Genomic DNA, 13,753 nt, shown 5'->3' on the forward strand with positions numbered 1-13,753 from the left:
GTCTGCAGGTACATGCGGTACACACCAGGTATGGGCTTTGGGCAGATTGTTGGTGTTAGCATCTATCTGATGAATGGTGAAGAGTCTGGGCCCTGCAGCACCTGCAGACAAAACACAAACAGGATCCATCAGGTGCAGTTCAGCATCAAACTCACCAACAACATCTAAGCTAACAAAGTCCTGACCACTTTTTAATCCAGCCTCTGTTCCATTAGCCATGGCCAGACAAGTCGTTTATCAAAGGGTTTCTTTCACTGGCACAACTAAAACATAGTCCTGGAATATTCTAAGATGAAAAAAATGTGAGCACTTTATTGAAGCAAAGATAAAGTAAATTATTTCCTTTGCATTTCACTACATATATCATTAGTCATAGCCACATTAAGGTTGTCATAGCCTAATGGGAACTTTTGTTTTTGTTAAAATTAAAAATTCCTCAAACTTTACTAGCAAGTATGGTACCAGATAGCCATTTATTTTGGAATATGGACAGAAAAACAGTATAAGGCTTGAAAGTTTCTAAAAAAAAAAATTACAAAAGAATCCCTCTGTGAGCGGTGAAAGTTAGTAGAACAGAAGCTAAGCCAGAAAAGGGATAGAACCTCAGCTCTCTAAAGTGACTCCTCTATTAGCAGTGGAAAGAGACACCTATCTGAGAAACAGGTTAACACACACACACAGTCAGATAAGTACCCTGTAAAGCCTTGAAGCCTTGCAGTGGGACTCTGGATGAGCCAGTGACAAACTGCAGTAGCCGGGCCCTCCTCTCCTCGTCAAACGACTCCACGGCTTTCCAAAACCACTTGACGATGTTGCTGTCGGGGGTGCAATGCTTCAGACGGGTGTTGGACTTCCAGTCAGTGATGTCGATCTTTCCCAGGCCACACACAATCAGCTAAAGGCAGAGAGGCAGATAGAAACTTAATTATTGTATTTTGGAAGATGGAAGAACACATATTCTTTATCACCAGACTGCAAAAACAAAAATGATACACATGCGGGCGTGTCTGTGTAAGAAGTAATGGGATCGCTTTTATTTTGAAACCATTTTCTCTTGTACCTCCAGTTCTTTCTCATCGAAGGATTTGAGCAGGTGTTGAGGAATAACCTCATTGAAACCTTTCTGCAGGGCCAGAAACTGAGCCTCAATGCCATGCAGGAAACGCCAATTCACGTACAACCTGCACAGAACATGAGGGAGTAGGGAGGGGGAGCAACACAGAAGGAGTCCGTCAGTTTATTAATTTAACAATTGAGTGACTGCAAATACAGATTCAACATCATGACACTGAAAAGTCGTGCAAAAACATGGTACTTGCGTGGGCTGAAATTGAACTTGGTTGCTTACTACATCTAGTTGTCACATCCTTGTCTTTGTGTGTGCGCATCCCTCTCCATACCTGACATACTCCTTCTTGGTGTCCTCTGAAACGGGCATGCTCTTGCCGTTGGGTTTGAGCTCATGTTGGATGATTTCTCCGTAGGCATTGTGTTCCACACAGAAAGTGTGGTCCAGGACGCCGGTGATGTCGTTGTCACTGAAGAGGAGGAAGAGGTTAGACAGTGAATATATGTAACAGGAATCGTCTCAGCTTCTGCAGAAATTATTTCTATTTTTGGTCCAACTAAGTATAACAGCAGTAATATTCGAAGTATACCACACGTGTTTGATTGTGATTCTTTTTGGCAACTGGTCTGCTGTTCAGTTTTCATTTGCTGTATTTTCTTTTCATAAAAAAGGAGCATTTATCATCCTTCATCTTCACTGGGTCAGTGATACTTTATTTTTATTTTATTTATGCTACCAAACAGCCATAACAGTGGGTGACATTATCATAAGTATTAAGTTTTACTGTAATAGGACCTACAGTAATACTTCTTACTTATGATAATGTCTGAAGGGAAGAGAGTCGCAGCGTCCTCATGTCTGAAACAATCTAAACAATACCTCACCACTGTGTCAAAACATGCAAGAAAGGGATTACACCCGCAAGCATGTTTTTTTCATTTTTTAAATCAGAGGTCTTCAGCTAAAGTGGCAGCAGAGGGCGCCACAGTCATTACAAAGTTGAGGACAAAAACATTTTTGTGCCCATCCTTATTATACAATATGTGCTCTGTCCCTTTTTGTGTACACATGTCTGATACATATATCCATTTCCTCTAACTTTGGGTTGTCAGTGAGAGGATTTAAAAAAATGATGCCTAGAAACAAAAGAAGTCTTACAGGATCCAGACAAGGCTGTTGTGGAGGTCGGGGTCGACAGACTCCATATCATCCAGCGTGATCGGTTTGCCCAGCAGCTGTTTGTAGAAGGGCAGAGTGAAGCCGCCGTCGATGTAGTGGCCGTGGAAGACCGCCATGCCCATGATACGACCCACAAAGTGGAAGTACGACAGGTGCTCCTGCACATTAAAGAGGGGAATTCATATGAAGGCTTCATTCATTTCATGTTAGCTTTTATATTACATTCATATATTCAGATTATACAGCTCCAGTTTTTACCATAATGCCAGTACCTAAGAGGTCTCCCCAGGAGGAGATAGCTCACTGCTCTATGAAACATCAGCATAAACGCTCACACACGAAATTCATCTGATGTCACATGATAGAGGCTGTAGCCCTATACACTTTGCTGAGCAGGTTGTTTTTTTATTTTTTTTTAAATGTGTTGTCTGATTCACAAGTTGTCCTACCGGGTTGACAGCAGAGTCGGGGTTGATCTGTAGAGTGTAGATGTCATCTCTGGAGTACTGGAACAGGCCGTAGTAGGGGTTCAGCATCTCGTGGGACAGCAGGTATAGCCATTCCCTAACACACACACAAACAAACAAACAAAATAATGCTCATAACATAAAAATGTTTGTGGACATTTAAAGCCAGAGAAAACTAAACATGTGACAAAGTACCTTGCTACCCCGCCATAGTCCAGTCCCTCTTCTCCTCTGAATTTGATCATCAGTCTTTTCCAGAGATCCTTTGGACGCATCTTCATCACCTGCCGGTACGACTCCTACAATTCAACCCAACAGCAAATTTAATATAATACAGAAAATAAGACAAGCTTTACAGAACTTTACAGAAAGGACATCATTATTACCTATAAACTTTGGAGGTTTGCTGCTTTGTTTTTATTTGTGTACACATGTACATTTCTACAAGTGCAGGTTCACACCAGCCTTGTTTAGTCCGGTCGAATCGAACCCTGAAGCTTTTACTCCATTGGTGAGGTTAATTTGCGTGTACGCCAGACTCGAACTCTGGTACAGACAAAAAAACTGCTCTCTCATTGCTACCAAACTGTCAACTAGCAGAGGACAAATTTCTCAATTACTAGAGAAGGTGCATAAGAACACTCAGGCATTCAAAATATTCAGCGATAACGAAAATGGACTCCAGCGAACTGTTGAGCAGTGTCAACAGTACATCAAAGTACTTGTAGTATGTAAATATTTGGAAGGGTTCATTTTATTATTCGCTGACTGTATGACCAATAACTGTACTCCATTTTCACCATGTGGCTTTTGTTTACAATTTCTGGACCGTTCAAGTTTCACCTTTGTGAACGCAAACCGGACAAGCTGGAAATTGTAAACAATGTTATCATCCTTGTACTGGTACGATTCAGGAACCGGACCTTTAGGTGTGAACCTGCCCTATGATTGTTACAGAACTAATACACAATTTCAGATACACTCATGGTGTGCAGGACAAAGATTGCAGAAATAAACCAAAATTAAAACTGTGTGAGATCCTTCGTCTTGATTTCCTGAGAATACTGACATACTCAGGCTGCGAATGGGCTCATTTCCATGCATACACTGCAAGTTTGGGGCAGAGTCACGCTTAAAATACAATTAATACTTAAGTATTGCTTAAAAAATAAATAATATATGCCCTTGCCTCTATTCATTGTAATCCCCCCCCCAAGTTACAGTTAATTCAGTAGTCCGTGTGTTTCCTTTTTATCCAACGTGTTGATGAGCAAAAATATTTGTGAAATATTTGTGTTAAAACCCTCCACTCAATTACTGATGGAACATACACTGAGTTTTTTATTTGTCTTAATCATTTGTCACCTTGTGGCACGGAACACATGTAGATTGGAAATCAGACTAGAACCATTCTAAGTACATGCACACGGTCACATGAACACACTGCCAGCTATAAACTGTAGTGCTGGCTCCTGGATTAAAACCTCCAGAAGATCTGCAGGGCTGGTTTTCACACTTAACTTTCCCCTTCCACAGCTGTCACGTCGTAGCAGGATGAAGTCATAGTTTTCATTGCTCAACTTGTAGTCATGAAGTTATGTCTGGCCCCGAATACTTGCCACTGCTGCCCTCCTTCCCACCCTCCCCCCACACCCATCTCTTTATTTCTCTCCATCTATTTAGCTGCTGAAATCATCAAGAAAGAATGCCTCGCCTTGGTAGAACAAATGATTGAGAGAGCAAGAAAACAAGTCTGCGGAGGAGATGAAAAGTAACAGAGAAATTGTTTTTTGTGGCGTTTTCTGTTCTGCTTTTCCCTGGAAATCATAAAGCAATTCTGAGTACTCGTTCTGTGCTGCCCTGGGCTTTCTGGTGCACATCATAAATGGGGTGAAAAAATGTCAGTAAAATGCACAGATCTGGGTTTGTGAGCATTCTGCTATTTTAGAGTTTGCATGTCTGCATGTGATGCCTTAAATGCCAGATGATGAATTCTACAAACACATGGTGCAATGCACATTATACAAATTCATGCTAAATTCTGTGTTGTTATGCATTCGTTTATGTGCACGTGTTCTGCAGCTGTGCTCAGATGCCCTTCAACAGTCAACCAAATGTTTCCTTTTATGGCAGGTTAGAAATTTAAGTTTAGGGTGTCGTGTTTACGAGTATCAAAAACTTTTTTTTTTGACGAACGTGTGCACTCCTGAAGTGGAGCATTTCAGACAATGTGATAAGTATCATGATGGGTCATAATCTATAAACATAAACGAGAGTAGTGTTTGTGTTCCGCTTGCATTTTTTTTATGTAGCATGACTGTTTTCAAGAGCTTTAGGCTACTTAAACAAGTGCATTGTTAACATGTACATACATCAGTATGTGAAAGGGTCATCCCTCTATTCAGGTGTGCAGTTTTTATTTATTTATTTACCTCAAATATCTCCTCACGGCAGACCTCGATGCGGCAGTGGCCAGCCTGGGGTTGTTGCTGAGAAAGTTCCTGCCGCAGGATCTTCAGCTTCTGCACCAGGTCCCTCTTGTATTTGGGCACCGTCAGGCACTCTGCCTCTTCAGGCAACTGGGCTGGGGACAGAACTTGCTGAGGGACCCCAGGACCACCCTGGTCCTTCGCCTGGGGCGGATGACTGGAGGCATTATACGGTTGAAGGGGAGGTGGACGATGAGCAGTCAAGGAGTGGTGGAGGGAGATCCACAGGGTTTGAATAGGCAGATAAGAAAAGTCATATGTCAGTATGATTAACCATTCACTTAAACAGCACTATTTAAACAGTTTGTCCTGAGCTGCTCTTATCCACTTTCCATTTGATGCATTACAGCTGTTTACTGTCACATCATCATTGGGATATTGACATCCGTCTTGTGCACTGCTTTGACTCCAGTGGAGGGAACAGATTTATACAAAGATGGAAGAAAGATGGATATGTCATGTATGGAATTCCCCAGCTCCTCCATCTCAAATATCCTCTAACCACTGAACTGGGGAGTTTTGTAAGAAATTCCCTCTCTAGCGCTCACCCTCCTCTCGCCTCTCAAAGCAAAGAGCACTAAACAGAGCCCTAAGCCCTGTGTAAATCTGATCCAGATCTGTGGACAGGCTGAGCCTTTGACCAGACGTTTGGTAAATATCATCATTAGGACAGACCAAGAGATGGAGATAAACCCAGAGTAAGCAGAGAGAAAGAAATACACACAGATGAAAAGAAAGGGAGAGGGGAAGAAATATACAAAGCAGAGTGGTGTAAAAGTAGCTGGCGCCTCTGGCTAGCTCAGCTGAACAGATAAGCTGATGTGTTCTCTTTGCGCTCCTCCATCACATTTCTCTTCAAGTCTAACATCTCTGACTTTAATCTTTTGAATTCCCCCTAAAATTACTCCAGCTATGTCTGTGTTTTCAACTCTTTTCCATCGCAAGACATCTTTACTTCCTGTCTCATGCATAAAGAAGCTCACAGCCCATGTCGTGTCCCAAGATGAGACTTAGCCCATGTCGTGTGTTCTAAAAAAGATGAGACAGCTATAAAATACAATCTTGACAAAAGTGAGCCATGGTCAGTGTTTGAGTTCAGCCCTCCTCCAGCCCTCACTGTGGTGTTGGTGGTGGGATGCCTGGGTGGGCCTCGTAAAAACATAATTCATCTCTCCCTTCACCAGGACAGCAAGCCTCATTTTCCTGTGAAGAGACGCTGAGCCAGCAGAGGACTTCTTTAAAAGAAGCTACTGTCCTCCGCTAGGAGTGGAGTGTCGAGGCTGCTGTTGGCAAAACAAAGACACCACACAAGGAGACCTGAATGGTATATAAAAGGAAAGAGAGACATTCTAAGGTAGCAGCACATAGCCACCTACTTATTCTGACTTGTTGCACACTTGGGTTCTCTGGTTCAGTGGGTTGAAAAAGGCCTAATCTATTCGGGCTTTCCAAACTAAACGGGTGCAGTGTTTCGCCAGTCTATCCCTGTATAATCAAAGTCCGCTACTATTTATTTTATTGGCAGGCGCTCTGGCTCCTAGCATGTCAAAGAAAGGGTAAGACTGCAGTGGAGCAGTCCTGAAAACCACTTTAGGAAGGAGGGGAAGAAAAGATGGCCTTAAAACAAAATGGAATGAGTTGCTTTTGGCTGAGAGGCTCAAGCACCATATAATAAAGCTCTTTTTTTCCTTCTGAGGACAGTGTAATTAAAATACGTTTCTACATAGTTCAGCGTCTCTGGTTTCCAAACGGGACAAGCTCTGCATATTTGATGGTAAATATAGAAAATACAAGCACAGCAAAGCTGAAAATCTGCCCAAGCCAAAAGAGAGAAATGGTTCGTATTGCTGTGACAGCTTGGGTGAAATACGACGATTGGAGAGAAATATAAACTTTCAAATTCAATACGAGAGCCAGAGGACTTTATTATTGTTATTCCAAGGTGGAATGAGCAGGAGAAAAAGAAACTGGAGAAGTCAAAAAATGAAGGAGTGAACATTTGCCAGAATTGGGTCACCTGCACATGAACCTGCAGAGTCATGACATGCCTCCATCCTCTTTCTGTGTTTGCAGGGAGGCAGACTGGGTGTGTGTTTAGGTGAGAGAGGGCACGCACAAGAGCACAAGGCCGCATGTTTGTGTGTGTCTAAGAGAAAGTGTACTTTTTTCTTTTCCACGTCAGTTGGCACAGGCGGGCTGAAATTAGTGTTGAGTAGGTATAGCGGTGTTAAAACCACACTAGCCACCCCAACACACCCACTCTGCCCCCCACCCAGCCCAGAGAATCAAAGGGCCCTTTATGAGTCGATCTGGTCTGAGTATCAGCTGGTGCCGTGCACTTTTACACTTGCCTAAAAAGCAGGAGAGGACAGCGAGGACAGCCAAACACTACAGCCGACTCTATAGAAAGTGTGTACAGAGAATTATTTACTTGGACAACATGTGTGCACTTTGCTAGTAAATGCGTGATCTCTAACATTCTTCCCACCTACCAAACAACCACATCTGCACCCTTATACTAGTTTCAAAAAATACAGGAAGTACAGGAAACCAGCTGCAGACACTTACTGAGAATAACGAACGAAAGCTTTGCAAAACTTTAGAGAAAACAATCCGCTGTACTGTCTGCTTTTGACTTGACTTGTATGCACACGTTCCCTTGAAAAATATAAAAATTTAATTAAATATGGAAAAGTTACAAACCTAGAACACGCAGAAATCAAACTGTATACAGCTTATGGGAGCAAAAAAGCACTTTCCACCGAAGTGATTTGGTAAGAGTTAATTTCATTTTGTAGGGCTTTAAGCTTACAACTAGCCAGACCAAGGCATATATATGCATCAATCTTTCACAGGTTAAATACACCACACACTAATGTATCAAATATAATATCTAACAATCACTTCTAAAAACACCAATGCAATTGTTGATATAAAATGTCATGAAGATTTAAAACTTGTTGGTTGGGAAAATACCTGCTGATGCTCACTAAACCTAAATCCAGCAGCAACTAAAAATATATTGAGCAAACACTGATGTAATGTTTCAGACATATACTATAAGCTGGTTCAAGGGAGGAAGCCAAGTATGTGAGAGACAGTGTGGCAGACCACAGTAATGTCGCTGTGTCCAACATGCAGACAGAACACAAACTGTTTCCACAGACGAGGGGGTAAAAAAAAGACACTCACTAAACAACAAAAAGGGGTTAAGAGATGGACGGTAAATCAACAACTGTTAAGTTCTAGGTAACCAAATGTTGTTTTGGTCTGTGGGTCAAAGAGAAATAAAATACTGTAAAAGATACTACAACATTGCTTTTGTATTTTAAGCAACAACAATGCAACAGTGTCTGCAAGTTTGATGAAGAATGAAACTGAAACAGCTGTACAATGATAAAAGATCAGACGCACTTAGACCACAAAGCTCAGTCAACCATCATGTCTGGCAACTCTGCATCCAGTTTCCTCTGAAAACTAGGGCTGGGCGATAGGGCGAAAAATGTTATCACCATAAAAACATTTCATATGATTCGATATCGATAATTATCACGATATATGTCAAATCATTATTTCTTTCAAGTTTAAAGGCAGATTTGTGTGTGAAAATTGAAGAAACCACATGGTTAAATATGTGGTTAAACTTTTCTTTATGGTCAGAATGTGACAAACACTTGATGTCAAACAGTGGATCCTTCACAAGTCTGAGGTAGAACATTCAAAACTATTATCTTTTTCAACAAATATGATTAGTTAATCTTTTTTCAGGCCTCTTTTTTTCCAACAAAATAAATATTTCAATAGAAAAATTAAGTGCCAATTAGTTTGTGATTCAAATGAATTAAAGCAAATATTTACTGACAATATATTGAACATTTATTATAGTGTTATTGACGAAAATTGTATTGCGGTAATTATCATTATTGTTTTATTGCCCAGCCCTAATAGAAACAGACCATTATTTTATTGTTACAGCGATCGGTCTCCTTTCAGGTCGAGGCTGACAGAGCGGCTTGCTTGCACTAGCTTTTTATTTCAAGTCAAGCCTTTCTCCTAACTTAATCAAAGCAAGTCTCTGTACCCTGTAGCTGTCGAATTTCTTTGACTGACCATCTTTGTTTTGTCTTTTGCCAACTGCTATATTTTATTCTTTTGTTCATTGTCTGTCTGCCAGGAAACAGAAACATTAAAAAGGGAAAGATGCACCCCAAATATAATGAAAACATATTCCAGTGGTCCAAGGGAGACCGAGGCATAGCAGCTTAATGCTTTTCTTACCAGTATGCAAGAAAATAAATGTCCCTTTGCACTCTCCCTGCAGTATGCACAACCCCCTTTACAAGCCCTTTCCAATGAATAAAATCAAAACACTATCTACGCAACTCTGTAGATATCTCAAGAAAAACAAAGAGGCATTTTTGCTGAAGCCACACACAAGCATGAGGTAACACGCACTCTGGTCCTGACATTGAAACACCACCACCTTCAATCGCCTATATGGAAACAGGTCAATGTAGCGCAGCATTATGGCATGTGCATGTGTGTGGTGGACTTACGTGGATGTAGGGTGAAATATTCTTAAATGTTGGTGCTGATAAAAGACAGATGTCTTGACATTGAGCCAGCAGAGAGGCTGATAACTTTAACAGGTTTTGGAGCACAGAACAGGGCGAGCGGCAGAGAGAGAATGGGTGAGGACAGAGGAGATAACAGGAGAGGGGGAGGCGTAGAGATGAGAGGATAAAAACAAATGGCCGAGGACAGTCGGAAAGAGGAGAGAAGAAAAGGTAGAAAAAGCAGATTATGTCAGTGGTTTGACTAGTTGTACTGGTTCCTTTTATTTTTCTTTTTTTCTTTTCAGAGGCCTTAGTAGACCTGAACAGAAGGTATAACAACGTTATTACTTCCAAGAAATTGTCAAATGTATGCACATGAACAATATATGTAGACAGATTGTTGTGTGGCCTCCATCCACTAAATAATCTAACATCATGTCTGTGTTGTCGAGATCATTTAGCAAGGCTAATAAAATTTTGTATTTTAGAACCAAAGCTGAGAAAAGGCCTATTTGAGTTTGAACTCATTTCACTTTACAGTTGGCCTATTAAACATTTTAAACTTCTTAAAATAAAATAACTGAAAAAATGATTTGACCCTAGATCACGTTCTACTTTGAGATATTGTACATTTGAAATACGGTTGATTTGGCGGATAGTCTTAAAGCCAGAGTATAAAATCTGCTGTGACACCAACTGTACAAAAAGGGTGTATTAATTTTGTTTTCATTAATCAGCGTGCATTACGGAAAGCTGCGTTCGAAATTAGAGCTCGTTAATTTTGACCTTCTCAAAGCTCTAAAACTTTGTCTGGATTCCCTCAAATCTCTCCTAATAAGGAGTCAGACAAGCAGTTAATGATGCTGACTGGATAACATAGCTGAGCTTCAACTCACAACCAGAGGCTGTTCTGACACATATGGATACTATTTGACCAAATGACCAGATGCTGATTTCCCAAACATGTCTATCGTGCCAGCCGCTGTTATTGAAAGAGGTTAAGACGAAGAATGTGTACTAAAAAAGCAAACAGGAAAAATCTCCACATCTCTGTATGTTCCTCTTGTACTAATGATTCCTACCTCACACACTGACAGCTAAAATATCAAAAAGAACAATCCTAAAATCGGGTCGATCATGTCAGTGATCGAGATTACTCACAGGTTCCTTCCACATGAATATCACGACTTTGCTAGTAGTCATTTTCTCTAAATTACTCAGTTGAAGAGCTAACATGCTGCTTAAGTGTCTAGCCCATGTGTGTTCGGCGAGGATATAAGAATTGGTGCTAAGCTAACAGCTGCTGGGCTAACAACTGTTTAGTATTATTTCAACAGGCCTCTCTGTTGGCTTAAGATGCCTACGAGCTGCTCTTCAGTGGAGGCACACTGCTGACAGACAGCACAAACAATCTGAAAGATGGACTGACAGCCCCCAGTACGGACAGCCAGACAGTTTGTGTGAGTGTTTGTTGAACTTGAATGACATCCACATGAAAGTCAACCTTGTGGAAGGTTATGCACGTATATACATAAACACTCATAGACTGGACATTCCCCTGTGTAAAAGATCACAGTCTGCATTTTCTCTCATGAGTGTGTAACAGTATGTATGTGTGTTTGTGTGTTTGTGTGGTTTGGTTTGTGTGGCTGCTGAAATGGCTTTATGCGGACAGCTGGGATGAATGTATGAAACGTCCGGCAACCTGTGCATGCTGATTGCACTGTTTACAAGCATGTTTGTCATGGATGAGTGCAAGTATGTGAACACACGTGTATGTCTGCACAAATGTCTGTCTGTCTGTCTGTCTGTCTTTGTGTGTGTGTGTGTGTGTCTTTGTGTGTGTGTGTGTGTGTGTGTGTGTGTGTGTGTGTGTGGGACGGGTTACCTGAGGTTAGTGTTTTGGCTGTCCATGGCCACACGGGAACCATTTGGACTTGGGCTGCTGGAGAAAACAGGAGGGGAAAAGGGAGGAAAGGACAGAAAAAGACAAAGATGGCGAAAGGGCATTAAACAGAATGTGAATGACAGAGAGGAGCATTCAAAACAACAGGGGAAGGGATTTAAAAAATGAAACAGTGAGACAGGACAGACAGTACAAACACAAACAGAGCAGTATGGAGGACACAAAGAAACAGAATTAAGGTAGATTAAACACAACGACAGAGAAAAGAATTAGTGGAAGGAGACATAAAGACAGCGGAGAAAAATGGCAGTGTCAGTGAGAAAGACAGAAAGGAAGAAGACGGGAAACGACCATTGACAGAGGGACGAATGATGAATGAAGCCAAGACAGCCATCAGTGATCATCTTACAGCAGACATATTCATTGCTGGTGGATTCATGACTGCAGTGTGTATCACAGGTTCCCAAACCGTTTTTCCCCTCTCTTCAGGTTTTTCCAGCATCCCCAGACAAGAGTCATCATGTCCATTTCCAAAACGGATAGTCTGAGTGTAAAGCTACTTTTAAATACACTAAACTGCTAACAGTCCTCAGCCGAAAATTTAAAATTGAGACTAAACCAAGACCAGCAGTACAGTAGTGTGTCAGCAGTGAGTACAGACAAAATATTGGACTCGTTGAAAAGCCTTAACATATAAAAGATGCATCACGTGGGCAAAATAAGTTCATTAACATTAACGCCATGTGGTTTGAAGCATCACACTTGGATTTGTTTTCTTGAGAAAAGGCTTCCTGTTTTTCTTTTCCAGTTCATTTGCTTTTATTTATATCTGGTATTTTCTAATGAGTAAATAGCTAATTAAAGTCATAATACCTTGGTTGGAGTTGTATCACTGCAACTATTGTTGATCTCTGTTTTTGTCACCACTACTTTGAGTATTCCAGGTAGAGGGGACTGTTAACTATACAAAGCAGCAGTACAGATTTGCATGCAGCTCTTCTGTTTTGGAAGAGTTTAAGAGTTGTGTGTACAAATACAGGGGAAAAATGCACAATTTTATTTGTCCTTGGTAGCACAAATCTAAACCACAGCCAAGGTAATGTCTTTAAGTTCTGGGGGCTCGAACGCATCAATGATTGATATACTCACTTGAGTACTAGATGCAGATTAGCAGATAGCCGTGGGTCTGTGAACTGTGTTGTTCGATTGTTGTGGTCGACAAAATAGACACGGCCAGTGGCTGTGTTTCTGATTTCCCAGCCTGGTGGAAGTGGGCCCAGCTCCTCACAGTTCACATTGCTTAGGTCCCTGAACAACAAAAATAACCCCATTAAGAATCACTACAAATTATTACTATAAGTATTATCACTACAAGTTACTCAATTATTCCATTCTAAATTAAACTACAAATGCATACTGCTAACACAAAGAAGCCTGCAGACCAAACAACATTAATCCTCACACTTTGACTAATTTAAGGACTTTAGGATAATGATGGACTGCTATATAATTGACCGTCCTTAGATGGGAGATAATTTCCGCCTAACAGTGATAACAGAATAATTCTATAATTAACTTGCTTAACAAACTCCTTATGTGCCGATTCAGTGTTGTTTCAGTCACTGCCCTTTGTGGAGTTCAGATGTTTCTGAGGAGCAATATTGGTTTCACATTTTTACAGCTGTTGTTAGGTATGACTGATTGTTAGCTGCCTCTCTAAAGCTCAATGCTAAGTAGCAAGTAGGTAATTGCTTTTAAACAAACTACAACAAGAAGAATGAAGAATGCCATTGCTGTAAATAAAGGTTATCCTTTCAATGGCATATTTAGTGATAGTGCTGTTCTAAGTGATGAAGTATGGGTTGGCATTAAACATTTACATTAAGTAGTAAAGTAGACATTTCCTCTACAGCCTGTCCACAGGAATCAGCCAATCAGAACACAGGAGCAGAGCTCTCAACAGACCCAAACGCATCAACATTAACATCGCCATTATCATTCTGACAAAGTAGCCGCTCTAATTTCTTGATTCTTCTCTTCTCCTGTAAACTGATATTCCTGTCAGTAGAAACCGGAGCCCTGATCTG

The 13,753-nt window shown here is 41.0% G+C and overlaps 1 protein-coding gene across 2 annotated transcripts in view; it reads right to left on the reverse strand.

The window, feature by feature from the left end:
* LOC123969524 (E3 ubiquitin-protein ligase SMURF2) overlaps positions 1-13,753 on the reverse strand; it is an 82,674-nt gene that overhangs the window by 3,810 nt on the left and 65,111 nt on the right. Inside the window, exons 10-19 of one of the 2 annotated variants that reach the window (XM_046047001.1) lie at positions 12,816-12,974; positions 11,649-11,702; positions 5,148-5,361; positions 2,911-3,014; positions 2,698-2,812; positions 2,228-2,406; positions 1,401-1,538; positions 1,061-1,181; positions 694-895; positions 26-101 (exon numbers count right to left, since the gene is read on the reverse strand). In XM_046047001.1, coding sequence (XP_045902957.1) covers positions 26-101; positions 694-895; positions 1,061-1,181; positions 1,401-1,538; positions 2,228-2,406; positions 2,698-2,812; positions 2,911-3,014; positions 5,148-5,361; positions 11,649-11,702; positions 12,816-12,974 — 1,362 coding nt within the window. Of the gene's footprint in view, positions 1-25; positions 102-693; positions 896-1,060; positions 1,182-1,400; positions 1,539-2,227; positions 2,407-2,697; positions 2,813-2,910; positions 3,015-5,147; positions 5,362-11,648; positions 11,706-12,815; positions 12,975-13,753 lie in introns of both variants that reach the window. The other variant, XM_046047000.1, reaches the window with a different exon arrangement.

The sequence above is a fragment of the Micropterus dolomieu genome, linkage group LG04 (assembly GCF_021292245.1).
Source record: "Micropterus dolomieu isolate WLL.071019.BEF.003 ecotype Adirondacks linkage group LG04, ASM2129224v1, whole genome shotgun sequence".
Taxonomy (NCBI): domain Eukaryota; kingdom Metazoa; phylum Chordata; class Actinopteri; order Centrarchiformes; family Centrarchidae; genus Micropterus; species Micropterus dolomieu.